Raw genomic sequence first — 26,192 nt, forward strand, 5'->3', positions numbered from 1 at the left:
GGTTTAAGAAATGTAGTAGGCCTATTAGTCCCCAAGACCTGTAGAGGAATTGTTTACACGTTCGGATTGCAATAACAGTTTCTTTTAGGGTTTTTCTTCAATGTATCATAACCTGGCTGTCAGGTAGTTATCTGTCATTGGGACCAATTTGCATCAAACAGCAAGCTTTTCATTGCATGTTTTGTTCTACTCGATAGTCAATGTTCATTTCTAGAACAAAGGCAATAGCCAACTTATCATGAAAATTCAATTTAAAAAACAGAGTAATAACTTAATATTTCGGGCAATATTGTCTGCCTTCTGAACTCATGAAATCGGATCAGTATGTCTACTGATTCGATATTATGCAAACCGGCAAAAACAAAGCCTGTTTCAGTAAATTTACTTCTACTGCTTTTACCTGTACATTAATTGGACAGGGAAGTGTGGGGCTCATGGTGGGGCTGAACAGACGCGTTCTTTAAAAATATAATTATTTATTTATTTTATTTTATGATATATCTGAGAATGAATGAGGGCCCGGACCGGATGTAGGGCACGCTACCTTCAGATGGGCTTCGAGGAAATGTGGGGCATTAACCGACACACAATAGCTCTCTCGCAAGTCGCATGATCTCAAGTAATTTTTATTGCGTTACGGGGAACGGAATAAGTAAGAGGGGAACCTAAAGAGGTTAATTTTACAGCCAAAAAGCAGCTTTAAAGTACATCAACTTGGGCACTGACTTGCCCGACTCTCCCGTGGATAATTTTCAGGTGCGTACTGTTACTGACACTGACTGCTAGCGATAGCTGCCTGACTAGCATAGCATACCATTAGCAAGCGGCACAGGTCAGTTGACTTTCAGATAATGTACGTGGGACATGTAGCACTCATTAGCAAATGAACAATGGAAAACGCCGACTTGGTCCTCTTCCCTACATAGTTATTACGTGTTGTGTATTTTAGCATGCTGCTAGCGCGCACAGTTAGCAGCTGACTGTCCTTGTGCTGCTCGGGGAAGTTTAACATTAACGACAGGTTAAATCTCTTGTCAACCAGTGTTAACTCCTGTGCTGTCTCCGCAGTAGAAGGTTAATTTAGTTTATTTTTATTTTCTCGAGGAGATATGTGGAATGGTCTGTGATGTTCAACTTTGAGTTCACCGCGCAGCTAGCTTATTTAAGGTCCCCGGCCGCAGTCAGGACATGTGTCAAACGATAAGACACTGGGTGGACGCAAGGTGCATGCTGGCTATGTGTTTATTTAGCATTTCCAAGCTAGCTATGGCACCTGGGCATTTTTTTTCTCGGGAGGCATGGCGCTGCACAACAGCTTGCACTGAAGTTGCATATAATGTGGCATGAAGCAGAGTAGATAGAAAAGTGTCTCTGGGTTCATAAAAAAAAAAAGCTTTTACACCGCCTGTGCCTCTCTCCATGTCACGTGAGCCAACTGTCTCGGTCCCGACCTTCGTTACGTTTATGTCGTGCCACTACACCAGACGTAAAAGGTTGCTGGAGTTCATTCAAGCTAACTTTAGGTTCGAACCTTTATTTAAACAACCCACGAGGTGAACAGTTCGTGACAGGCAAGTAACGTTTCCTTGATGATCCTGACAGTTTTTTTTTCTAACAAGCGTTTATTTTGAATTACTGTTGTTTAACGTTTACCAGTGATAGTGCTGTGACTGTTCATGTGTTGTCCAAGAGGCAGCTGTGCTCTCACAATCCCAAAACCGTGTTAAAATCTTGCTATAGCCGCGTGTGGATAGTCCGTCGATACAGCGTGTGGCTTTACAGGGCCATGTAGACACATTAGTAGGCCTATCTAAACTGTTGTACACTCTAGGTGTGTCAGCATGCAACATCCTTTCACTGGGAGTTGTGTAGACTTTTTTGGTGTGAATGCTGAAAGCTTTTTACAACTCCCCAGGCTGTACATCTGAGATCTACCACATCATACAATGTGTATACATGTTAATTAAAGAAAATCTTGGTTCAAAGTCCAGTAACATGCACGTAGTAGACTATTTAACTTTTTATCAGCCAATCAAGTCAAAGTATTGCCCTTTAGGACTTTGAGGCTTACATGCATTGCATACGAAGATAAGCCTTTATCTGAGCAGTGCCATCTTGGACTGTTATCCTTGACTTGCAGTGTATAATGTTATTAACATCCAGAATGTTCTGGTTTACTGCAAAGTAACTTTGAGTGTTCATACTCGCCTCAGAGTGCTCATGCTCTGGCCGTCAGACAATTTCACCCTCTAACTCCCCCTCCTCCTTTTACCGTTAGTCCCATTATGTTTGCTGACTACAACAAGAAGTACCCTGTGTTTTTTTTCAGTTGCGTCGGTCATCACGCCACATCTACATCCAGGGTTCACAGGTAGCATGCAGGGCTCGTAAGGAGCATACAACGGTTTGTAAACATCTCTAGGCCACGTTTACATGCCAGTGGTCTCGCGAGGGCATTATACGTCAGCATGCTCATTACCTTACTAGTTAAATACTTCCTGTCCTACATGATCTGAACCGTACTGTATTTTTGCGTGGGCCGTTTTAAGTAGTTTTCACCATTTTTCAATATCAAATCCAATTGTTTGAAAATAATTGGAAGGGCACAGTCCCTAGGCCATGTGTGAATGTTTGTAACTTTTGGCTGCAGTGACAGGAAGTGTTGTGTAGGGAATAGGGATGGGAGGATAGAAGATCTTATCGCTCACTATATGTTGATCCCGGTGAATTTTCATTACTGGGATAATCGTGAATAATCTTAAATATCTTGACACGAGTGACTTGAAAAACCTGATTTATTTTGAATTTCCTAAAGGGGTAATCTGCATCTTTCCAGTAATTCCTGAATCCTAAACCTGCTTGTCTTGCCAAATGTATCCCCCACGAAACAACATATTGTAAGATTGTTTGATATATTTTTTCTTTTTTTCACTAAAAAGTTAGTTCACAAAAAATATCTCCCATCAGTGATATAATTAAAACATTATTTTCTTAACAAAGGTAGGGTGAAGTACCTCTTTAAAGTATCATACATGGCACAACGATCAACTATATAGCTGTAGAGTGTTCACTGTTCACTGCTATGTGCAGGATTGAGACCGCTTCATGCTTTGAAACATAAATGACCTTCATTGTCCAACTATCACAATGTATTTTTATCAGTTTATATTTGGCCTTAGCACCCTGTTGCACGGCCCCAGGACTGTACTGTAACCTTTGACATATTTGCCTCAACGCTTGAGTTTTTTCTGCATCTCTTCCAGCTTGTCTGAACCACATTTGACAGTGGCCCTGTGTAGGAACCCGAAGGCTCTCGTTGGCTTGTCCGCTGGCAGCCCCGTTTGCCATCTCTGTGTGGCTGAGCAGCAATAGAGATGTGCCGTAAATAACGTACAGAGAGAGCGAGAGAGAGAGAGAGTGAGGATGATTTTCAGGCTTTGGGTTTACTCATCCCCAGTTACACTTGATCAGAGAGAAGCAATGCACTGTCTGGCAGCACGCATGAAGTAATTGTTTAAGGAAACTACTGACACTTTCTGTTAGGTGGTACTAACAGGTGGCCAACAGTAAGGTGAGACAGGAAATTCTTCATTATGATTGGTTCCTTAAGCATAACTGATGCCTCTCTGCTAACTCCACCCTGGTTGGGGAGAGTCCTGTCTTCTTCTTTGTTAACGTTAATGAAATGTGACTTATCCAGGGTGCCAATATCCTGCTAATCAGCGCTAATCTGATCCACTGGATTAGAGGATGGGGACGCATTACACTTCCTACAGTACATGTGTTCTTCCTTCCAGAAGTGAGCCACCTTTCAGTCTTTCTGCTATTCATTAGTGGACTCTAGTAAGAAGGGATCTTTTTGAAGTTTTTGTTGCTTCTCACTGGAAAATCCATTACTTCTGGACATTTTTCTGGTGGTCCTTGACATCAGTAAACTCGTGTGCTGATAAAGCTGTTCCTCCAACGGGGTCTGGGATCTGCCTCTGTGTTCTGGCTGACATCATAATCCCCCTCTTTCCTTCTTTGGGATTACAATGGCCATGAAGCAGGACAGCCTGTGACTGCCCACTGCTTTCCGAAGGCCCTTTCTTTATGTTTTGATTCTGGCTTTGATTTGGTGACATACCGGGAGCCAAAATGCTGAACCAGAGCACAGTGATGATTTTCACTGGGACTTGTGGGGCGTTGGTGGTCCTGGCAATGGCCTACTACGTCTATTGGTAAGTTCAAATCGAGAGCAGTGGGTTGGCTGGGCTAGGATGGGCCTCACCAGATTTATTAGACCTTGTGAAAGAGATGGGAGTTAGCATTGTTCTTAGGATATAAATCTATTGTCCATAGTGCTGAATGGATGCAGGTCGTTGCAAGCTAAATTTAAGTTTTACGTGTTAAATGACTTGACAAAGGTGCAGAGTACATGTGGCGGCTGATTGGCAGTGCGCACTGGTATCTTTTTGGTGTACATTTCATGGTCCGTTCTTACACCAAAGACTCCAGCTGTCCGGCCTTAAGCAGCTTTAACCCAGGTAGCGTCTCTAATCTTGCCTCCAGGCTAAGTGGTGGCACAGGTGGGCCCTGGCTTTCTTCATGTTCGAAACACATTGTTTGTTTTTCTAAACCTCTTTATGCCCTCTTTGCTATATGAGGCTGTTGAGACCCAGTGCAAGACAAATATGGCCTTAACAAGAGAACACCTCAAGTTTGGGAATATAGGGAAAAGTTGATTTGTTTTTAAATGCGATAATGTGATGAGGTCAGGGTTTTTGTTTTTAATCTGATTTTTGGCCTAGAGAGTGGGTCAACTGGGAATAATTTGATCAAAATGAGATGTAACAGCCTAATCTATATATTGCACTTACCTAAATAGCTGAAATAGAGCACTAATCCAATCAATTGTTCTTAAGTTGACTAAACATAACTTTTTCATCTATTGACCAAGATAAATGGAATGATTTCCTTTGGCTTGTTTGGTTGTTTACGTAAATACATTATTATTTAATTACATTATTGTTTATGTAATAAACATAAGATAGCAATCCCATGTAGAGCAAACTTAGTACAGCAGGCTAGTATTATCAGACGATATTTGCTTTTTGCCAATATCGCAGTACAGGTCACCTGAGAAATTAAAATAAATTGCTCTAAAGAATGACAAAGATTTGTGGAAATTAAGAAACCTTGAATAGTTTGATCACTAGAATGTGTTTTTCAACTATCGTACTAAATGCATGTGTAGTGTTACAACAGTTTGAAAATCAAATTAAATTGATCCTTATTAAATCTCACTCACTTAATGAATTTGCAACATATCTGTCCTAAATAAATAAAAATAAATAACAAATGTATCTTTACTATCTTATACATTTTGGTGCAAAATGCAAACAAAAGCTGGCGGTTGTATATTGATTGGGTCATGCTTTTCTTTCAAAATGTATTCCCCCATTTGTATAAGCACGCAACGTTACGTTAATTATTAATTTTCTTTTATTCACCCTAAAATAAAATCAAGCCCCCTGCTCTTTAATCGATTAGCCGGAGATCTTTTTCCATTAAAATAAAACTGGAGAACAAAAACTTTTAAGAATGTACTAAATGTAATAAAATGTGGGACCTTGTTTGGCCACTTAACAGAACAATTCCCCTGGCAAACATCAGAATCAGAATCAGAAAGGATTTTATTGCCAAGAAGGGTTTTACACCAACAAGGAATTTGTCTTGGTGAATAAGGTGCATACAGTTAGACAATAAACAATGAACGAACAGTGACTGTAATATATACAATATAACACAATATATAAACAAGTGATAAGTTAAAATAGAATAAAAACTAAGGTAAATATACTTAAACATGTGTTGAGTAGTGCTGGTTAGTTGCATTTTGAAAAGTGAAGCAATGATTACTTTGCTCTAGGCCTCCATTATAACTCCATTGTGGTTTTTCTGCTTTGACTTGCTCCATAAAAGTCTTGCGGCAGCAGGAAGAAGAGAATGTGGAGTTAAATGAGAACAAAGTTCATGGCATGTTTGGAAATCTGACTGACTTGGCTATCACACAGAGTTGCAGCTTGCTGCCATAGCAAAAGGTGGCGACGGAAATTCCCTATTGGCTGCTTGTTGCCAAACAGCATAGACTGAATGATGGAACATTTAGCAATTTACTGGCCTCCGCAAATCGATTTTTACACACTACGTTAGGTGTGTTTGCGTTATTTGGATAACCTTAGCCCAAATAAAGTTTAACGTACATCATGTTCTTCAGGAAACTTGATAGCCACTTTACTAAACAGAATACAATCGATTAGACAATTTGAAGTTGTAATATTTTTAAGGATTCACCTTCTGATCTAGAAATGGATCTGATTGTGTGGGGCAAAGGTCTATCATATTCAGCAGATTATACTTCAGTATGTTTGTTATTCATAAGCAATTTGATTATACACAACACAAGTAGAGATTAAAGCTGGGGTATATGATTTCTGATGGTCAAAGTTAACATGAGCTGACACTTTGACCAATCGGAGCGAGGCGCCAATTCTCTGTTCTTATTTGCTGTTGGGACTGTCCATTCACATTGGCACGACTTTGTTGGTGTAGAGCAGGGGTGGCCAACCAGTCAGAGACAAAGAGCCACATTTTTTACTGTGTTACTGCAAAGAGCCACATCGTACACACGGGTACACACAGTGGCGATTCCAGGAAATTTTGACTGGGGGTGGCCAAGGTGGGCCACAGAGTTAGTGTGGGGTGGCCATCGCACCCCTGAATGAATAGCATGTCATGTGATATGCTGTACAACCAATTCAAAGATGATTTATAATCCCAAATGCCCAAATCATGTTAGTATCCATTGTAATGTTTGTCAGAAAACTAAACCCCTGAAGGGGGGTCTGGGGGCATCCCCCCCCAGAAGATTTTTTTGTGTTTTTAACATGTAATCTAAGCATTCTGGTGCATTCTCGCGAAGATAATAAAGGAAAAAGTCAATATTTATTTCAGCTCAGATGAATAGTAAAATTAGCAAGACAACATAACTTGCTAGCAGCCAGATGCCTAACAACTGGACAGAGGGACGGATGACCACTAGCTTTTGACCAAATATCTTGCTAAAAAAATAAACCTTTATTTATGAAAGTCTGCCCTTGCTAAGAACATGTTACACTCGCTAACTACAAACTTACATTTTTTTATTCAGATTTCAAAAATCTGCTGGGACACGTGCCTATACACATGCATGGGTGGCACGCATGTCACAAGCACACTTATGCTGTTTTCAAGACATTTGCTGACCAGAGACCAGTTCTAGTGGCCACAGTCCTACCATTAATTTAGTAATTGAAAATTGCAAACTGATCTCATATCAGTGGATTGGAGCGTTTGTGTGATGAACTTGGCAACTACCTATCAAAAAAAGTTAAGAAAAAAAAATACATATCATCTCTGAACTAGGATACATATCAGGAAAAAAATTTAATAAAAAAAATAAAATTAAAATAAAAAATAACATTTGAACTGGGGGGGGGGGGGCACTGGGGTGGTCAGTAAGATTTTAGGGGGGGGGGGGCGTTTTTATTTTCGCGGGGAGCTTGCACATGCATGCACAAGCATTATTTATTAAAAAATAAAAAAAAATAAAAAAACAGGGGGCCCTACACTAGGACTTGAAACGGGCCCCCAGATCGTTAAGGCCGCCCCTGTGATAATGACAGGACTGGACTAAAGACGACAGGGCAGTCATTTTCAACAATGAACATTGTGTGCACTGCCTCACACACACACTCTCAGTTCAACCAAGTCCACAAACAAAAATATAACAATTTAAAATAGCGTTTTTCTCTTACTATGTATGTTGCTTTGTGGGACTTACTTTTAGCATGGAGAGAGCTGAAGTGGCGCTGAAGATTTGAAGCCTTGAAATGCGCAAATGACACCTGGCATATAAGGCAGAATGGCTTGGCATACCGTTCAACAAAAAATATGAACTCTCCCACTCTGTTTTGGAGCGAACTTGACACAAATAGTTTACTCACGGAAAACCTCCCTCCAAGCTGAGCGGGCAGTTTTATGTTGCGTCCGCACCAAACGTTTGCGAACGTTATGTTGCGTCCTCAATTAAACATTTGCGAACAGGCATACACATTAATAAAATAAAAAATTAAATAATAGACAACATGTAAAACGAACGTAAGAGCCGCATGAAACGTTTGCGAACATGCACACACATAGGCCCACACAAAAAAAAAAGTATAAAAAAAAAAAAAAAAAAAAAAATTATAATCACATAATTTGATATGAACTGAAGAGCCGCACGAAGCTGGGCAAAGAGCCGCATGCGGCTCGCGAGCCGCGGGTTGGCCACCCCTGGTGTAGAGCGTGTCAGGAAGGGACCATAGGGGAGGGACCAAAGAGAACAAGTGGAGCGGTTGAGGTATTGGATTTGAATCTCTATCCCAACTGCCATTTTCTCCCCAAATCCTCCACCCCAGCTTTAACTAGGGTTCATTGAGAAATATTTTCTCCACTTTCAATGCGAGACTTTTTCTTTTGTATTGGCCATAAAACATTAATACATTTCATCTCTTGTCTTCACTACACTATACACTCAGATTATTTAGTGTTATAGGCTTAGTTTGCCACCCTTTCAAATGTATGGGAAAGTGAGTTGAGCAATTGAGTCTCTTCACAACTCCCACTCTCCCTGTAGGAACAAAGGTCATATATGTGTAATGCAGGGACAACTGTAGATGTGTGGTGGACTGATAATCTGATCCATCAGGCGATAGATGACAGATGCACACGTGACAGTATTTCAACACTTTGGTGTGTCCAAAGTAAAGGCTGGGCTGGGCGTTTTTATATTATTCATAAAGTATTCTTATCTGCCAAAGAGACTGAGCTGAAGTTCTCTGGATGTGCATGTAAGATATAATTTCCTTCACAGACTACTTTGTTCTATTGTGTATTTTGTTTCAATGTTTCGGAGGGAATGATTGCACTGTATAGTACTTGTTTCTTACAATTGACGGGTCTTTCATCAATTATGTGGCTCAATTTTAAGGTTGCTTGGTGTGTCCTTTTACCGAGTTGTTTTACTTTAATAGATGTAATAGGTGTATCACTTGAGGTGAAAGATGCCATTAAATGCATTTGATTAAATGAATTGCTTGAAATCAATGTGTCCTGGGTTACTGGTAATTTATATTTAGGCTTTATTGTAATAATTACATTGGCATGTATTTGGAATTTACTTATTAATTTCTGTTTGCAGTGACACTTGTGAAAAATAATAATAGTATTTCAAGGAACAACAATGTAGTCATGCCAGATGCTAAGTGAACAAGACAGTGTCTGGTTGAATACATATTTGCCAGTGCAACACACTGGCACAATTCCTCTGTTTCTCCCTTGTTGTTCAGCATGCAGACTGGCATTGCACCAGACCAGACAGACGATTTTTTTCTGACTGGATGCCTTTTTTTATTTTCTATTAATTTGGAGACAATAATTTCATGTAAACCGAGACTTATATTTTTTAGAACAAATCAGACATTTGTGGTGTATGACGATTTGATTTGATCCTATGCTCTCGTGTTGACAGAAACAACTAATAATGAGAGAAAGTTTTATAAAGGGGGAAAAAAAGCTGTTGACTGGGTGTCCATAGATTGCCACAAAGAAAATAAACTCTGTATAGGTAAGGGTGTCTGCTCGGTATTCTGTGGTGTTTGGTGATGTCTAACAAAACGACAGCTGAGCTAATTGGTTCCAAGATTTACTTTTGACGGCATATGAGCTATGAAAATGTTTTCTGTGACAGATGCTTGCATAATACACAGACCAATCTTTTACCTATCAGTGTATTCTCTATACTAGCGTGTTATGTCGAAGCAACAGTCTAAAAAAAATCCTTAAACTAATGTCACTATAACGTAATCTAAAATGTTCCCTAAACCTCTGTTCTGTTGTCTTTCTTCAGGTCTGTAATATTGGCTGACGGACCGTGTAAACGCGGCTTATAAACGAATCCACCGTGGTAAGACAACCTGCCGTCTGTCTGAATTTCTAAAAGCATAAATAACAGACATATAAAACATTTACTGCATGTCCTATGTGTCTCTCGGATTATAGTTATGCTTTGTCTCATCTTGGCAGACACTTTGACCTCAGCTGTACAGATTAGGTCTGATCTTCCTAGACTCTTAAGGTTAAGGGTTCACTGTGTTCAGCTCGGACCCAGAACATTAGTATGCATTGCGACTTTAGAAATGACACCTGGTTAAAACACTGGTCTCAGGAAATGATTGTCAGAATTGACCCCTGACTCATGTAGAACTTCCACCTTACTCTCCACATTTCTTCTCAGTAAAGCGTTTTTTCTCGTGGTGACTCTTGCCTTTGTTTCTCCGTCAGGTTGGTCATAGTGTGTCCAGAGGAGCCCACTCAGCCCTCGAGGCTCCTCAGCCATGGCTCTGATGGCCTACCTGAAGAGCCTGTTTATCCTGCAGCTGCTCATGGGTTTTGTGTTTGTGGTGAGCGGCCTCATCATAAACTTCATTCAGCTCCTCACCTGTGTGCTCTGGCCAATCAACAGGCAGCTCTATCGCAGGATCAACTGCCGGCTCTCCTACTCCCTCTGGGGCCGTGAGTAGATGGTTTTGTATATTGTGGCTATAAGTGATATTTTTTGCTTGAATGTAAATAGCAAGTTTCATTTGACACCAAAATAATGATCTCGAATAAGATGAAACGCTCCATACACCTGATTGATTGAAAAGTTTGCTGTGAATTCTCTGTAGGGTTTCCACTACAAACAACTATTTTTCAGCATGAATCACTCTTCAATTAAACCTGACATGTATACAGTAGGGCTGGCCCGAATGCCATTTTTCAGGCTTCGAGTATTCGTTGGTTTTTCCGAGCGAATATTCGGATATTCGTTCCAGAAAAACACACCATCAAACCAACATTAATAATGCCAATGTACTCGCTGAAACCGAGTGTGTGTGAGCTGAGACAGCAAGCTGCGTAGTTTGTTGATGCTTTAATAACTTTCGAACGGTAGTAAAGTCAGAGTTCCTTACTTTTTCCCCGTGGAGGCAAACAGCTGTTTTTCCGTTCCAAATCAGCTGTCCTCTGCGCCATCGTAACCCATACAGGAGCTTATCAATTCATCCAGGAACGTGCATCTTTTCGGCGATTTATAAATCCATACAAAGATCCAATATTGATAGTCTTTTGTGTCCATATTATATTCATTATTGACTGCCTATTCCCATGATGCAAGCAAGTCACGGTTGATGATGGCTGAACAGCATGGCTGAATGTAAACAAACAGCTGAGCTAAGCTAACGTTAGCATTACGTCAAGCATTACATTTCCTTCCGAAATCGCGCTAATGTTGTGGTAGCCTATAGAGTTATTAGGAACACAATCTATTCTTCCTCCATCTCTCTCTCCCTCCTGCGCTTGGTGCCGCTTTTAGTTTGCCTCACTCTGGTAACATCACGTAGCCTACTACAGCTGATATCACCGGTTGCACTTTGAAAGGGCACCGGCCAACTAGGTCAAAGTTCAAATAATTCGATAATATATTTTAAATGAACGTCTAATTTGTATTTTACAATTGTTTTATAACTTGTATATCCAAATATTATTTGCTGACAAAATATACTGCAGTTTGAGCTACCTTTGCAATTTTTTTTTAAATGTTTTGAAAAAAAAAAAGAATATCCCGAATACTGAATTGAGCTCCGAATACTAATTTAACAAACGAATACTCGGATATTCGAATAATTCAGGCCAGCCCTAGTATACAGAGGAAAATCTTTTATAACTGGTACTTTTTAAAGCATAGTTCTTATGTTCAATTGGAGTGTTCTGTCAGTACCTCTCCAATTGACATGCTGGGTTGTTGTCTCCGTGCAGAGCTGGTGATGCTGCTGGAGTGGTGGTCCAGCACAGACTGCACCTTATACTGTGACCAAGCTACGGTGGACAAGTTTGGCAAAGAACATGTCATCGTCATCCTCAACCACAACTTTGAGATTGACTTCCTGTGTGGCTGGACCATATGTGAAAGATTTGGTGTCCTGGGGGTCAGTAACGTAGCAATATAAGGCTGTAACTTTTAGTGGCTCAGAAAAGATATTCAGACCTTCATCTAAACATTGTTGAATCAGTGCCTGCTCGTAAGGATCAGGCTAGACTTTGAAAATTCCAACTTCATCATAAAATTCACTTAACTGTCGTCCGTCTCTAGAGTTCAAAAGTGTTAGCCAAACACGAGCTGCTGAAGGTTCCTCTGATTGGCTGGACCTGGTACTTCCTAGAAATAGTCTTCTGCAAAAGAAAGTGGGAAGAGGACCGAGTTACTGTCTTCAACGGACTTAACAGCCTCAAAGACTATCCTGAATGTATGTGGGTAGGTACACGTCAGACATATTGTGTTTTTCTGTCTTCTGGCATGAGTATGTAAGTGTGTGGTAGTAAGCTGTGTGTAGGTTTAGCCATGTGCCAAGATTCATGCTCATGCTACTACACGTCCATTTGCACAAATGCCGAAGCTGTAAACCTGGTTGCACAATCAAGATTATGAAGTATCTACTTAGGAAAGACATGCGTAATGGAGATAAAACGGCTTGGACATTTAAAAGAAAATTCTGGTTTATTGCAATGTGTTTCTCCTTTTTAAGGATTGATCTGTCCTTTCCACTAGTTATCATCCTTTGACAGTTGCTTAGATAAAAAAAAAAAAAATGGTAAAATTAAATGTTTCACCTATTATTTGAGTAATAATCGGTCACTGCACAGGAGAACTGAGCACAACTATGTACAGTAGATGAAATGTCAACTAGAAAGTCAGTCTGTAAGAAATTTACATTGAGTAATAAGTTAATGATATAACTTTTTTAAAGCAATAAAGAGTAAATGTTTTAGGAAATTGTTTCAAAAACTGACTGTGTGACGGCTCGCATTTCCATAGCTGTTAAGTCGATTGTATTAATTAACTACCAATAGAAACTATTGCCAAACCCACAAAAATAAGTTCTCATAAACTGGACTTATTCTTAAAGCATTATATCTAAGTTTTCTCTTAGGTATGTTTAGGGGAAACGTGAGGAAATCCAAATTCTGCCCTTTGTCCCAGTTTCTCTTATCTAGGTTGATACAAGTTCTCTGAGTTCACCAGCTGTATTTAAAATCTCAACAGAAGAGTGTTTTTTTTTATGTTTTTTGAAGAGGCATTCAACCTCTTTTCTGTGTAAAGCAGCAGGTGCTGCTGTTTGTGGTCCATCTTTACTGAAGGCATAAAGTATGTTGTGTTACAGACTTTCACCTTGACCAGTACACCATCTGAGACAAGGTAGATCAGCAGTTGATCTAATTACCCCTTAAGTCACACAGCTCTTCTCTCTCCACAGTTCCTGCTGTATTGTGAAGGAACCCGCTTTACAGAGAGCAAGCACCAAATCAGTATGCAGGTTGCAGAGAGTAAAGGTCTGCCAAAGCTCAAATACCACCTGCTACCCCGAACCAAAGGATTCACCACCACAATGCAGTGTCTTAAGGGCACAGGTGTGTTCACACACACACACACTCTCTCTTTCATGCTCAAAACGCATATGGGTGGTGTTTATCTGTATTTTTTCCCTCCCTAACAGTTAAAGCTGTGTATGATGTGACTCTCAACTTCAAAGACAAACAAACTCCCACACTCCTGGGCATTGTCAATGGAAAGCAATACAAAGCTGACATGAGTGTACGGTGAGTGCCGCTGATACCTTGTGCTTGTTTGTGATTGTAAAAATGCATTTCACTGTCAGCAGTATTGAGTTGTGGAAAATATGAATGTTTCATAAACACATTGTGCATCCTACCAACTGTATTTTTGTCCCATAACATTGAAACTGATGCCAAGAGTACTCATGATGGCCTTTTTTCCGGCACGTTCATTGTTTCAGAACACACTGCAACTGAGTAAATGGCTGGCCATAAGACAGAAATAAATTGGGTTAACTCACGCTTTAATGTCTGGAAAGGTGTGGGGGAGGTTCATTTTACTCAATTTCACGGAGAATACATTTACATTATTTTGTGGTAACATGGCTGGGTGAACTGAAGTCAGTAAAACTAAAGAGACTGAAATCACTGGGCACAAAAATTAGTTGAGGGAGTCCCCTTGTGGTGAGAAGCTGCCATAACAGGACACAAGTGTTGCTAATGTGGACAACAGTTAGTTCAGTTAAAGTTAAATATCTTTTAAACAGCCTCATGTTTCCTCTGATAATCATAAATTACCTTTAACAGCAAACGAGACCATCAGTGCAAAGAAAGACGTTTTTATATAGTTTTTATTACTGCTTTTGGTCTGGTCGCACACCCAGTCCAATTTTCGGTTCGCTCGTGCAGGCTCTATGGTCACATATCCGTATTGGTCGCAGATTTCAGTGTGGCGCTGCAACGCGATTTGAGAAGCCTATCCCTCCAGGTGAGGGAAGGGGAGCGGGTGCCTTGTTTGAGATGGTTATTTGTCGTCATAATGACTGATAATGGGGCTGAACCATCAAAGGAAAAAAAAGAGAATGCAATGAAGAAAAGCTAAAAGGGAGAGTGATATAGGCTACGGGCGGGACGAGGGCGTTGCCAAGCAACGTGTATACAATTTCACGAGAGCGAAACTAGACTGCATTGTTTACTCCTAAATGAATGAGCGGTTGGTACTAACACAAAGTTTGCTTTGCTTCACCATCATCAGATAACCATTATCTGAAATAGTCATTATTTACATCAACAACACAAACACATTACCTCATCGTGATCCATACTAACTGCCTTCTCTCGTTCATTCGCTTTCTGTGAGGACACGTAATCTTTCAGCTCCGTGAGAGAGAGTAGTTAGGTGACGCTGCTGCATCAACTCATTGCAATCAGGTGTGTGTAGCACTGACTGGCATTAGTTGATGCAGTGTCAAAACCACTCTCACGGAGCCGAAAAGAGTCCTCACACGCCTGGCACGAGCTAGAAAACAGCTTTGCGACAGCGGGCGTCGTAAAAATACTACCGCTTTTGTCCAAAGGGGACGCCAACGTGCCATGTTACTCGTAGTGGCTTTAAGTGAGCTGGGGAATAATGAAAAGTAAAAATAATTACAATAAAGTTCACATTATTCTTGTAACGGTCACTCACCTTTATTCATCTTTGCTTACTTTAAATTCTTCTGTGTGCACAATCCTCAACATTCAAATTTTCATTTGTGTGTGTGTGTGCCCCTTTTCTGCACAGTTGTCAGCGTACATCCAAAACCTGTTTGTTTTTTAGGGGTCCAGTTATTGTTTTTTTCCTTAATTTTGGTTCTCACATGTTTTCTGTGGTGTTATAAACGGAGACGGCATAGTTACACATTAATGTATCATCCAGTGTGTTGTCCTATTTGTATTTCAGTGAGTTAATGTTGTTTGATATAGTTATTCTGTGTCTAACCTTTGTAGTTTTTAGAATCTTAAGGCCTGTGTCAAGACTAGGGGGATGTGCAGTGTACACCTATCTTTTATATATTTATATAAAACATTAATAATATCATTTGATTCCAATTTCATTTTTCACTCTTTCCCAACTAGGCGGTTCCCTGTGGAGGAAATACCTGATGATGAGAAAGAGTGTGCCCTGTGGTTGCACAATCTTTACCGGGAAAAGGTAAGCTAAGGAAGTTAAAAGCCCAATCCATAATCAAAATGTGGACCAGACCCAACTCAAAATAAAAAAAAATGAAAATTGTACCTCAGATATTTTGACTAGCAAGTCATCACTGTTGTGTTTTGTTATCCAAGTTTATGTTGAATTTATGGTAAATGGTAGTTGTAGCCCCATTAAATTCGATTATTTCAGGTCAAATGACACATTCATTACCAACCAATATACAAATTGTTTTTCCTGTCTTGCTCAGGATGTCTTGCAGGAAAACTACAACAAGGAAGGCAAGTTCCCTGGACCCACAGTAGTCCCCCATCGCAGGATATGGACGCTGCTCAACACCCTGTTTTGGGCCACCCTGCTGCTTTCACCGCTTATCAAGTTTGCCTGTGGCGTGGCCGTCAGTGGCTCCCCCCTCCTCATCATTGGCTTTATGATCTTCCTTATCATAGGTATGTACACTCTGCACCAGTGGCCTTTTTAGAATGAAAATGGACACAGTTTTTTACTTTTGGGGCTTACCCAGATGGCTGTGGTTCTTAGACTTAACAACAGATAGGTCAAGATCTGGAATTGGCTATAAGCCCAGTGTTGTTTATCATTTGGATTGCTATCCTCATTCACTCCACTCTTTTTCTTTTCTTTTCTTTTCTTTTCTTTTCTTCTCTCTCCACAGCCTCCATAGCTATACGCCGCCTCATAGGGGTCACAGAGGTGAACAAGACAGGCTCCAGTTACGGCAACACGGGGGCCAAGAAAGAAAACTAAAGGCTGTCTCCCCTCGTTCCTATATGGTCGCCCTGCGGTGTCTTAACCCTACCAAGCTCCATTCTCCTCCTACTGATGAGTCAGTTGGCAGGCTGGGAAAGAGACACAGCTGTGAAAACATAATACAGACCAGAGTTAGAAATACTAATGGCACCTGAGTGAGAGAGAGCATTGGAGATCTGGGGTTCAAGCTCTCTGATGTAACACAGAACACAAAGAGGGGGAGATGCAGTATTCCCCTGCATCTTTCTAAGTCCAGCTAGCGACCCACTGTCCTCATCCAAGTCTCATTAAATCCTGGTAACACCCAAGGCTAAGCTCCTAACCTGTCTGAAGTCACATGGACAGCCAGTCAGCCCATTTCCTGCTCTGTGCTCCCTACCTCCACTTCCTGTCTCAGTCATCAACCAATCAGGGGTGGTGAAGGGCTCTTTCTTTTGGCCGAACACAAGTTGATCCATATCTGACCTTTTCAATCCAAACCTCCAACCAGGGACAGTGTGTTTCTGCAGCAGCAATCTGGAACATATAGGACATCTCCCTCCCTGTTTATTTTAATCACTAAGTGGGACTCAGTTCACTCAAATAAAAAAACATTTACCATTTAACTTTGAGTTATTTAGCCAATCAGGTAGTTTGGGTTTTTATATGTGCATGGTTTAGGCCACAAGTGCCCCTTCAACTGCCACCCCAGTACTATGTAGGTTAATGAAATGTTATCCATGGTGCCCAAATAATAAAAAAATTATAAAAAAATGTCTGTAAAGAAACATTGCAAGCTTGAGTTTTTCACCATCGAATAATTTGAGCACCACCAGTTCACCTCCATTGTAGCAGGTTAGCAGCAGAAGTCTCAGGGCACATATCTCTAAATAAACATCTCACATTATCTTTATCTCCAGGGCTAGATACTGAATGATTATGGTGAACTGACCACTTAACATATTGACTTGAAGGGGCTGTTGTATCTTAAACTATAGCAAAGGTTCCAAACTGTCCTCATAAAGGATACCTTGTATCTATTACAGGTCTCATTCGTAGCCTGCAGCTCAAACACCCAGATTCATTTAAATTCACTTCTCAGATTCTACTCTTGCTTTCAGTCGTTTTATACCAACAGGATCAAATTTCCATCCTCCTTTGCATTTTGAAAAAATAATGTGCCCCCCACCCAATGCAAGTATTGACAGTTGACAGAAATGCAGAACACACCATTCTGTTTAATGGGACTGTTTAGTCCACTGTCAGTGGATCCACATTGCTGATAAAGGTCACAAGCTGTCCTCATTTAGCCTCACAGCTGTTAGCATATGCTTTTGCTGTCCACATATAGACTAGTAGTAATGTTTTAACCTTTGCCTTATATTAAGATGCTTAGGCAAGGGATTGCTTATTTGTCACCTATTTGAAAAATAAATTAAACAAACAAAAATGGCACCACTTACCTCTACTTTAAGTTTGAATAAGCATCACCTAACTCCCATCAAGGTGCATGATGGAGGAGAGTGCATTCATTTGGATTGATTACCAAAGGAAAATTAGTCATCTTTTAAGTAGAAAGCTGTTTGTTTGTAAAATAAGTCATTTGTAACTAGGTTTTACGTTAGTTAAAATCAGCTGCTTACACACACAAGTGAAGACAGCTTTGTTTTTTTCTGGATGTTCTAGCCATTGTTGGTGCACTTAACAGTTAGAAGTTCCATATATTTCACCATTTTACAAGTCGGTCATCTCAGAGAGGGTTATTTCTAACTGTGACAAATGAAACGGTAGCTGCTGCAGTACATGGGTGCATCTCCGAGTCATAAATTAAAACAATGGTAGCAAGACATGGAGGGGGATATTTTGTCCTGCTCTCCCCCCCCCCCCCATGCCACACTAATCATACATCTTGTTTTATTGATTTAATTTTGTGTAATCATCACTCGAGCAGGAATATGTTGTGTACTTCGTCTCTCCGTAGTCAGATTTCATGCAAGCCTTAATAGACAGTGCTGCTTAAACTTTGTGTGAACATGTAGATGCTAACTGAGTCCCTCTGATAGTGAAGGAGTGAAAATTGAAAGAAAACAATTCCTCCAGTATAGCAAGTTACTGGGATTAGTTATTGGGTAGCTTGTTCTAAAGTTTTTAAGTTACTAATGAACTAGAAATAAAAATTTATAAAGTCTCTTCTTATTTAAGCAGCTATGTTCCTAATCAGTTCACATTTTATACAGATACGTTGCTTTACTTCAAATATTTGTTACAAGCTGCAGTATCTTAGCCTCTTTGTGTTTCTCCCGTGATCCCTACACATCAGATGTGAATGCAGTCCAACTCATCCCGTCATTCAGTAAAAATCCTATTCCAAAGCAACAAGGATGCTGAGGAGTTGGAAAAGTCTTTTTACACTGGATGTTTTTTATTCAGTAAAGAAATAGAACTAACTTGTTGTTTTCTTCTGAGGACTTGAATGGAATCAAATAACAAATTGAAATCACTTTCGGGCTTTTGTTTTTATCTCAAACATGATTCAGTTAGTGATACCTCTTGCGTCAGCTTTTGTTTTCTAACGCTATTTTTATGTTTTCTTCAAATACAACACTTAAGAATATTAAAGGATTGAATCAAAAAGCAACTCTTACTCCTTTGACTTTTTTGGGTTTGTGTGAGTTTCTCTGTTTGAATAGCTGTTCGGATAAAAAGAATATTGCCCTGCTTAAAGCAGGCCAAGGCAGATGAGTGTCCTAAAAACATGTTTCGACCATTTCCAATTTCCATCTTTTCTCCTCAAATCAACAAAACCATTTTCATAGAATCAGTCTGTACATCTATTCTCCTTCATTTATCATGATACATTCACAAATTCCCATTAAGACGCCGTGTAGAGTTGCACAAGTGTGACTGTGTGTAGACTTAACAAAAAATATGTACATGAGGAAAACGAATGTCACATTCACTTTTAGGAATTGTAGAGATGTACTTTGCTGTTCTTTTGCAGTAGACTTTTTGAATGACACTAACCAATTGTCCAAGTGTCCCGAGGAGATTTTGGACATATTGTGACAGGATGTTGAGAGACTGTATAAAAATGTACATAATGTAAATGATGAGTATGATGATCACTTTTAGAAATGGCAGAGATGCTCTTCTGTCTTTTGCAATAGCTCGTTTGAGTGAAGGGCCATGCATTTCGGACTCCAACCAAATGTACAGTTGATGGAATCACTACAACAGAAGATTCCAACTGAGCTGGCCTCTGGGGGTGTATTTTTACAAAATTATCTGCAAAGGTTATGTTCTCTCATCTTTCAGTTTTTTTGTCATATAGCTGTAAAAAAAAATCCAGTAATGCCTCTCCTCTAACAGCAGACAGAAGGCTGAAGTCACAGATGAAGCTTACAAAGCATTTTCCTTCTTTGTAATTAATCATGGTTTCTTACTGTAGTTGTCAGTTACTTTTTGCATGTGAATCAAGTTAATTCTGACTCAGGGACTCTCGCAGAATGGCAATGCAACAACTGTGGCATTAACTCTGAATAAAAAGGCTTTCTGAGGAAGCTGAAAGGATGTGAATCTTGCTTTTTCTTTTTTTGCTGTACTTACTGTTCAAATAAATCCCTGGGTATTATGAGTTTAATGTATGAAAAGTCTAGTGTTATTCAGCTACAGTGTATTTCAACAAAAGTTATTACCCTTTTTTCAAGAATTATAAACATACTGAACTCAGACTCTGGTGGCATAGTAGTTACTTTGTGCAATTACCCTGCTACACATATGTTCACTGTATGTTAAATACATCCGGTATCTCTGATAAGTGATATAGCCTATGACATGTCGAGTTGGCTGGACTTTGAGCCCTTGTCAGAATGAAAGCAGAGTCAAACATCAAAGTGCAGGCTGACATTCAGGACTGACAGTATGATTTTCTGTGTTTGGGTAAAACACTTATTTAAAATGTATTATAAGTAGCCTATTGGAATATATTTGACCGAAAAAGAGATGGAAGACAGGGTTTCAATGGCCGGCAGAGCACTGACACGGAAAGGTATGCTGTTGAAATACATTTTCTTCCTTTAAAGTTGCATAACTTTGAGTGTAAGTGTTAGCATTTAACTAGTCTTTTTTACGGTTATATGGCAGCTTATGGACACACAAGTACACAGACCGGAAAAAACACTCTCCTGAATTACTATAAAGACTAATTGTGTGTTGGCTTACAGTGAGAGTTAGTTCTGGACCTTAAATAACGATACGATCTCACAACACAGTCATTTGGTATCTGTTCTGGAGCTTTCAATTGTATACAATCTTGTCTACAAATCCATCAACCACTTTTTCCAAGGTCTAGAAGGAACTTTCAATATCAAGAAAATAGATCTTTCAAAGTTCATTGGAAAATGTGTCCCTTTCAAACATATTTAGATCATCTTTATTTATATGATATATATTCAGTAAACTTTCATTTGGATTGTGAGATAAGGTTTTCAGCATAAGTTCAGCATTTACAAGGACTTTGATTTGATGAGTCATAGCACATCTTGTCTTCTGCCAGGGGTAAAACTATGTCTTCGGGAGCTGAGGATTGTCCTCCTGGGACACGACTGGCTGGAGAAGACTTTGACAGGAAACACCATCCTCGGGCGCCAGATGTTTGATGTCAGCAGAGACGTGAAGATGTGTGTTAGGAGACAGGGCCTTCATGACCGTGGCCGTAGAGTTATTGTCATCAACACCCCAGAAAGGTGGATCCACTATTCTGTGGGAGACCCTGGCCTGATAAATGACAACATGTCAGCCTGTCTGGCAATGTGCCTTCCAGGACCTCACTCCTTCCTCATGGTCATACCCATCAGCTCTCACAGAGGCAAGGAGTGGACAGTAGAGGGACCTCTTGAGCTGCTTAATGACACAGTGTGGAGAAACACAATAGTAATATTCACCAGATGTGAGAGACTGAGAGGTTCATCTGTGGAGGGCTACATTGCAGGATGCAGATTTCTCCAAGCAATTTTGGAAAGGTGCGGACATAGATACCACCTATTAAACACAAGCATTTGGGGTGAGGATGATGACAGTCAAGTTGCAGAACTGTTGGAGAAGATCGATGCAATGGTTGCAGGAAACATAAAGGCAGGAGGAATTGGTTATGTTACTACAAATGAGGAAGTCTCCAGAATTTCCAAGAAGGAAAGAAAAGAGCTAGAAGAGAGGCTGAATCTGAGGCGAATTAATGTGCAGACAGCCAGAAGTGCACTCAGATCTCTAATGGGTAAGCATCAGTTAAAGCAGCTATATTTCAATAATAACACTGGATTAAATAACCACGTGTAATAAGAAAGAGCCACTCGAAGTGAGGAACTGAATTACCACATATAGACAGCGCATTGTTTTCGGTTTTCCAGCCCACACATTTGCAAAACTCTTCCTGCCCAGTGCCAAACAGTGGATAGGAGTAGGGGAGAGTGGGGTGATTTGTGCCAGGGAGGGAAGTAGTGCCACCCCTTGTTTCTAGAAAACTACAGAAGAAATTGGTCATGTGACCACAGATTTTTGAAGACCCATCCATTTGACTCATCCTGCAAAGATGGGAGACACATGGAATGAGATGTAAGCACGTTTAAGCTAAAAAAAAAACAGTTTTTGCCTTTCAAAGCAACATTTCTATTATCAAAGATTTTTGATTATTGTGTCTGAACAATAGTAGAGTCAAGTTTGAAAACATTTGACACATGTTTTAGTGCCTTATGCTACACTATGAATCTATACAATTAGCACAATGTTAGCCCTATCCTGCTGCAACTTGTTTTTCCAAAATGCTGGGGTTGGGGTGATTTGTGCCAAAGGGTCTGGGGTGACTTTTGCCAGTGGCATGACTGTATACGCTGGTCACAAAAAAAGAAAGTGATTGTCTACAGTAGCTCAGAAGAAACTGACATCTCCATTCCACTTAAGGACACCACTGATGAGAGTTCAGATGGCCTGAATGATTATAATGATGATGATGATGATGGTGACTGTCACTGTGAGCTTTTCAGGTAAAACCACATAGACCTGCCAGGCCTTGTTTAAGAAAATTCACCTTCAATCTTTGTAAAAAAAGATCCTTTTTTACCTTAAATAAACCTTAAATGGGTAATTTTTCTAATGGATTTGTCTTGCTTTTATATAAAATTACAGTTTATGAGATATATATATATATCAATGGCACAATTTACCCCAACGTATTCTCTTCAAAGGCACAACTTACCCCGCCACAAGACCACTTTTTTTCCCGAAAGCTATATTTCAGATCCAAAGTTATTGTTGCCAGGGATGCACCACATCCTGAAATATACGCACATATTTTTGTTGGAGACATTACTGTCAAGGCCTCACTTAAAAGTCACTTTGAGTAAAGAGTGGCACAACTCACCCCACTCTCCCATAGTTAGCAACTTAAATATGCTGTTAAAATACTTAAGTGTTAAAAAGTACAAAATGTAGATTTTTGCTATAAATAGTCAAAGGATTAACACAGGACTTGGGTTCCAATAAGACAAAGGGATCAAATTGTGAGGTGAAGTGACACATATTTCGCTCAAATTATAATGTTATAAAATGATACCTTAATCATCGTTGATCGTATAAACTTGCAATCATGACAACATTTGAAAATCAAAAGTATGTCTTTAATATGTAGTGGAGTGAAAGTCATACGTTCCAAAGAAAAAGATAATCAAGGAAAGTACATATTCTAAAAAGATGTTCTTAAGTTCAGTACTCAAGTTAATTTACTTTGTTACTGTCCACCGATGTCCAAATATGACATTAAAGTGTATTCCTGTGTAATATTGTTGCCTAAATCCTGCTTTTTGTAAAAAACCAGGAGAGCCGATTTCAATGCTTCGAATTCTCATTGTGGGCCCGAAGCAGGTTGGGAAAAGCTTGGCCGGAAACACCATTCTTGGTGATGAAGTCTTTCCAACAGGACAGCCAACATTACAGTGCACTGAGAGACAGGGTGACATTCACAGAAAACGAGTCACTGTGCTTGACACTCCTGGCTGGCATGGGAGATACTGCGCTGAGGACACACCACACGAAGTACAACAACAGATTACCCACAGTGCATCTCTGTGTGCCCCCATTCCACATGCTGTTCTGGTGGTCGTTCGGAGCGATGAGACCTTCACTGAAACCGACCGGTTGAAAGCTGAGGAACACTTGAGCTTGCTGGGAATTTGGATGTGGGATCGAACCATTGTGCTCTTCACCTGGGGAGACAAACTGGGAGTCACTCCCATTGAGGAGCACATTGACAGATGGCCTGCCCTTCAGTGGTTGGTGGACAGATGTGGAAATAGGTATCATGTTTTTGGTAACTCAAACAAGGCCAGTGACATTCAGGTTGAAGAACTGCTGGCAAAGATTGAGGAAACAGTGTTGGGCAATGATACAGGACACTTGCGGCACAGTTTTGTGAAGCTCCAAGAAAGAAACAGGAAGCTAGATCAAAGCTCCAAAAAGATTGCAAGACAGCTAAAAAAGACAAGGACGGACAATGATCTCCTGAGGCAAACAGTCGAGGAGAAGGAGAGGATAGTAGAGGATACAATTAAGAAAACTAAAGAGAAAGATGAGCAGATTGAAGCTCTGTCTGCGAATATGGAAAAGACTAGAGAAACAGAAGGCAAGGCAAATGAGGCTTCCAAAGAGGAGATAGCTAGGAGAGTGGAGGAGGCTCAGAAGGAGAACAACCAGCTCAAACTAGTCATTTTGGAGAAAGACAGTGTGATATCAAGCCTGAGTGAAAAATGTGCTGTAAAAGACGATTTGATAAAAGCCACAAAGAAAAGCTCTGAAGTGGAAAAGGAAGAGTTAGAGCTAAGAGAGAAGGAACAAGAGCAAGAGACAGCAGCCTTGAGGAAAAAGTGTGAAGAGAGAGACAAAGAGCTGGACCAAGTGGTGACGACTCATAAAAGAGAAGCAAAAAAGCTGAAAGAGACAATTGAACGGCTGAAGAGAGAAAATGAGGACAAAATGAAGGCCATAATCGAAGGGATGCAGACACAATATCATAAAGATGAAACCGATAGAACAAAATACATGAACCCTGCGCTCTTTATCAAAGGCAACAACCACAGGAAAACAATGACGGACCTACAGTCATTGGAGGAGCTTAGCCGACAACCAAAATGGTCTTTCAGAGGACCATCAATCCAGCATGGAGACATCATCAAACCCAGTAAGTACGACCCAACCAGCAGCACAGATCCTGAGCGAAATGATCCTGGGAATGATGAAGTAAATTAAATTATGAATATCTTCTGATTGGCTGTCATCATATAAGTCATTGACGCTAATCTCTTTGAGTTACAGAGGCAGCAGAGAAAAGGCTGTTAGCGTTGGACAATGACAACATGATACACAAGGATGTGAGTGAATTTTTTTTAAGCATATACATAAACAGATATAAAATCTATGTCAGAAAACCAAAATACATCTATTTTGACTAATGTACTTCTAACTCAGGGGTGTCCAAACTACGGCCCGCGGCCCGCTTTTTACTGGCCCGCGGCCGATTTAAAAAATATAATGTAATATGGCCCTTTGAAATGTTTTATTTTTATTTATTTTTTTAATTTCTTAGTTAACCCACTAGTGCAGGGGTGTCAAAACTGATTGATTGGCCCGTGGAACATTTAAAAAATATAATGTAATATGGCCCTTTTAATTTTTAAATAATTTAAATGCACTCATTATATTACAGAGAACTATGTCCCATAAAAGAAAAAGAGCACCAAGCCCATCCCAGAGGACCCTGCATAATATTTTATTTTAAATTAATATTATTATGGAAAATCCATGTGTCCTTCTCCAATAGCTTTTAATTCATCCGACACAGTGTCTCCATTTTTTTTCATACAAAATTCTTCAGCTTTAGCCTCTTAATTTCCCTCTCAAAGTGCACCAGATTCATGCATTTCACTTTAAAAACTTTTAAAAAATCTACCGGGGGGGCATACCCCCCAACCCCCCTTGGAGGGGCGGGATCTCGGCTGGCTACTATTTTCACCCAGCTGGACATTGGACGCAAAAGTAGAAACTACTGGGTGTATCAATGGCATTTAACAAGAGGGGGAATGTATCTGTTTAATGTGCAAGCAAAGTGTTGCCGTGAAGAAGGATTACAATTTACGAAGACGCTATGAAACTAAACATCAGAGCAGCTACATGTCCTGATAAATGTGTTATTTTTGCAAAGTGGCCCGGCCCTTCGTAGATTTTTCTGTATGTGGCCCTCAGTGAAAAAAGTGTGGACACCCCTGTTCTAACTGAACCATATTCTTCAAATATAATGCTAATTTCAGGTTCAACATTTTTTTTAGTTTGTATTAGAACATTTTCATAGTGTAGTGTCCAAAAAAACTTTTTATTTCTCACAGTGCTGAATCTCCTCTTTTCAGCCTCTGTCTGAAATGCTCCATTTAGGGCCCATCTCTTTAAGCCCAGCCTTCCAAAAAGCCCAGTCTGCTCTGATTGGCCCTGAATCTAACTACCGGTTTGAATCTAACTGCTAGTAAGATTCAGGGGTATCTGGGGGTGTGCATAACACAGTTGGAGGTAGTGCTAAGTTAGGTTGGTAATGCGGGTGTGTGGCTTCTCCCCCTTGTGACATCATAAGGGGAGGGAAATCTGACTGTGGATTTTGAATACAGGTTTTTTAGAAAGTTGGAGGTGGGGAAAAAAAGACAGGGTTGTTTTTTCTCAT

The 26,192-nt window shown here is 40.1% G+C and overlaps 1 protein-coding gene across 2 annotated transcripts; it reads left to right on the forward strand.

Moving 5' to 3' along the window:
* The first annotated feature begins 538 nt into the window (after window positions 1–538).
* agpat3 (1-acylglycerol-3-phosphate O-acyltransferase 3) lies at window positions 539–19,825 on the forward strand. Of its 2 annotated transcripts, none has more exons than XM_080037622.1 (10): window positions 539–756; window positions 9,974–10,030; window positions 10,408–10,638; window positions 11,923–12,092; window positions 12,257–12,418; window positions 13,419–13,572; window positions 13,659–13,761; window positions 15,616–15,691; window positions 15,942–16,140; window positions 16,365–19,825. In XM_080037622.1, the coding sequence occupies exons 3-10, from the start codon at window positions 10,461–10,463 to the stop codon at window positions 16,454–16,456; spliced, it is 1,134 nt and encodes a 377-aa protein (XP_079893748.1). In that variant the 5' UTR covers window positions 539–756; window positions 9,974–10,030; window positions 10,408–10,460; the 3' UTR covers window positions 16,457–19,825. The 2 variants fall into 2 exon arrangements, with proteins under 2 accessions (XP_079893748.1, XP_079893749.1); XM_080037623.1 differs by lacking the exon at window positions 539–756 and adding an exon at window positions 1,477–1,571.
* Window positions 19,826–26,192: the final 6,367 nt, after the last annotated feature.

This window comes from Ammodytes marinus (assembly GCF_949987685.1).
Source record: "Ammodytes marinus genome assembly, chromosome: 12".
Taxonomy (NCBI): Eukaryota; Metazoa; Chordata; class Actinopteri; order Uranoscopiformes; family Ammodytidae; genus Ammodytes; species Ammodytes marinus.